At 43.7% G+C, this 1,025-nt stretch overlaps 1 protein-coding gene across 1 annotated transcript; it reads left to right on the top strand.

The window, feature by feature from the left end:
• Window positions 1–203: 203 nt before the first annotated feature.
• On the top strand, window positions 204–546 carry LOC308279495 (small ribosomal subunit protein uS10-like; the record flags this gene model as incomplete). The annotated part of the gene is given in 3 exon segments (XM_080719620.1): window positions 204–311; window positions 314–335; window positions 338–546. Coding segments are annotated over 3 exon segments (339 nt in total).
• Window positions 547–1,025: the final 479 nt, after the last annotated feature.

Below are 1,025 nucleotides of genomic sequence, written 5' to 3'. Positions count from 1 at the left end.
CCCAGAGGTAGAAGGGTTTCCAGGAACCCCAGTACCACCAAAATTAATTAATTAATTAATTAAAAAAATAAAGAATAAAAAATAGTTTTCATTAGGTGACTCGGCTATGAATGCCGCGGAGCTTCTTTTCACCCTCTGGCTCCTGACTTACTGCTGTTCTCTCGCGCCAAGGAGCAAATCGGTCAGGAAGCTGCGCTGCAGCCATGGCTTTTAAAGATACTACTGGAAAGACACCTTTAGAACCAGAGGTGGCGATTCACCAAATGAGAATTACCCTCACCAGCCACGACGTGAAGTCGCTGGAAAAGGTATTTGTGTTGATTTTATTCGAGGTGCCAAGAAAAGTACCTCAAAGCGAAAGGCCCTGTTTGCATGCCTACCAAGATTTTGAGAATCACTACTAGGAAAACGCCTTGTGGTGAAGGCTCTAAGATGAGAATCCGCAAGCGACTAATTGACTCACACGGCCCTTCTGAGATTGTTAAATTACTTACCATCAGCATTGAGCCAGGAATGGAGGCTGAAGGTACCATTGCAGATGCCTAAGTCAGCAATTTTAATAAACTGGTTGCCACTTGTTTAAAAAAAAGAATAAAAAAATAGGGCTGGGAGTGTAGCTCGAGGGAGAATGCCCCTGGGTTCCAGCCTGAGTACCGCAAAGAAAAAATAATAAAATTTTTGTGTGTATAGTACTGGGGGTGGAACCCAGGGGCATTCTACCTCCAAGCTACACCCCCAGCCCTGTTTTTATCCTTTATTTTGAAACAGGGTCTCACTGAGTTGCAAACAGCCTAAGTAGCGGAGACTGACCATGAACTGCAATCTTCCTGTCCGAGTCTCCAAAATGCTGTGATTACAAGCGTGTGCCACCACACCCGGCTGCTTCAATTTTAAAAAATGGGCTGGGAGTATAGCTCAGAGGTAGAATGCCCCTGGGTTCGATACATACTACTACACACACACACACACACAAAAAAAAAATAAGATGCATATGTTGAAATGTATCCTTCACTGTGATATTTGAA

This window comes from Muscardinus avellanarius, assembly GCF_963383645.1.
Source record: "Muscardinus avellanarius genome assembly, chromosome: X".
Classification (NCBI taxonomy): domain Eukaryota; kingdom Metazoa; phylum Chordata; class Mammalia; order Rodentia; family Gliridae; genus Muscardinus; species Muscardinus avellanarius.
This window is presented reverse-complemented; position numbering and strand designations above follow the sequence as displayed.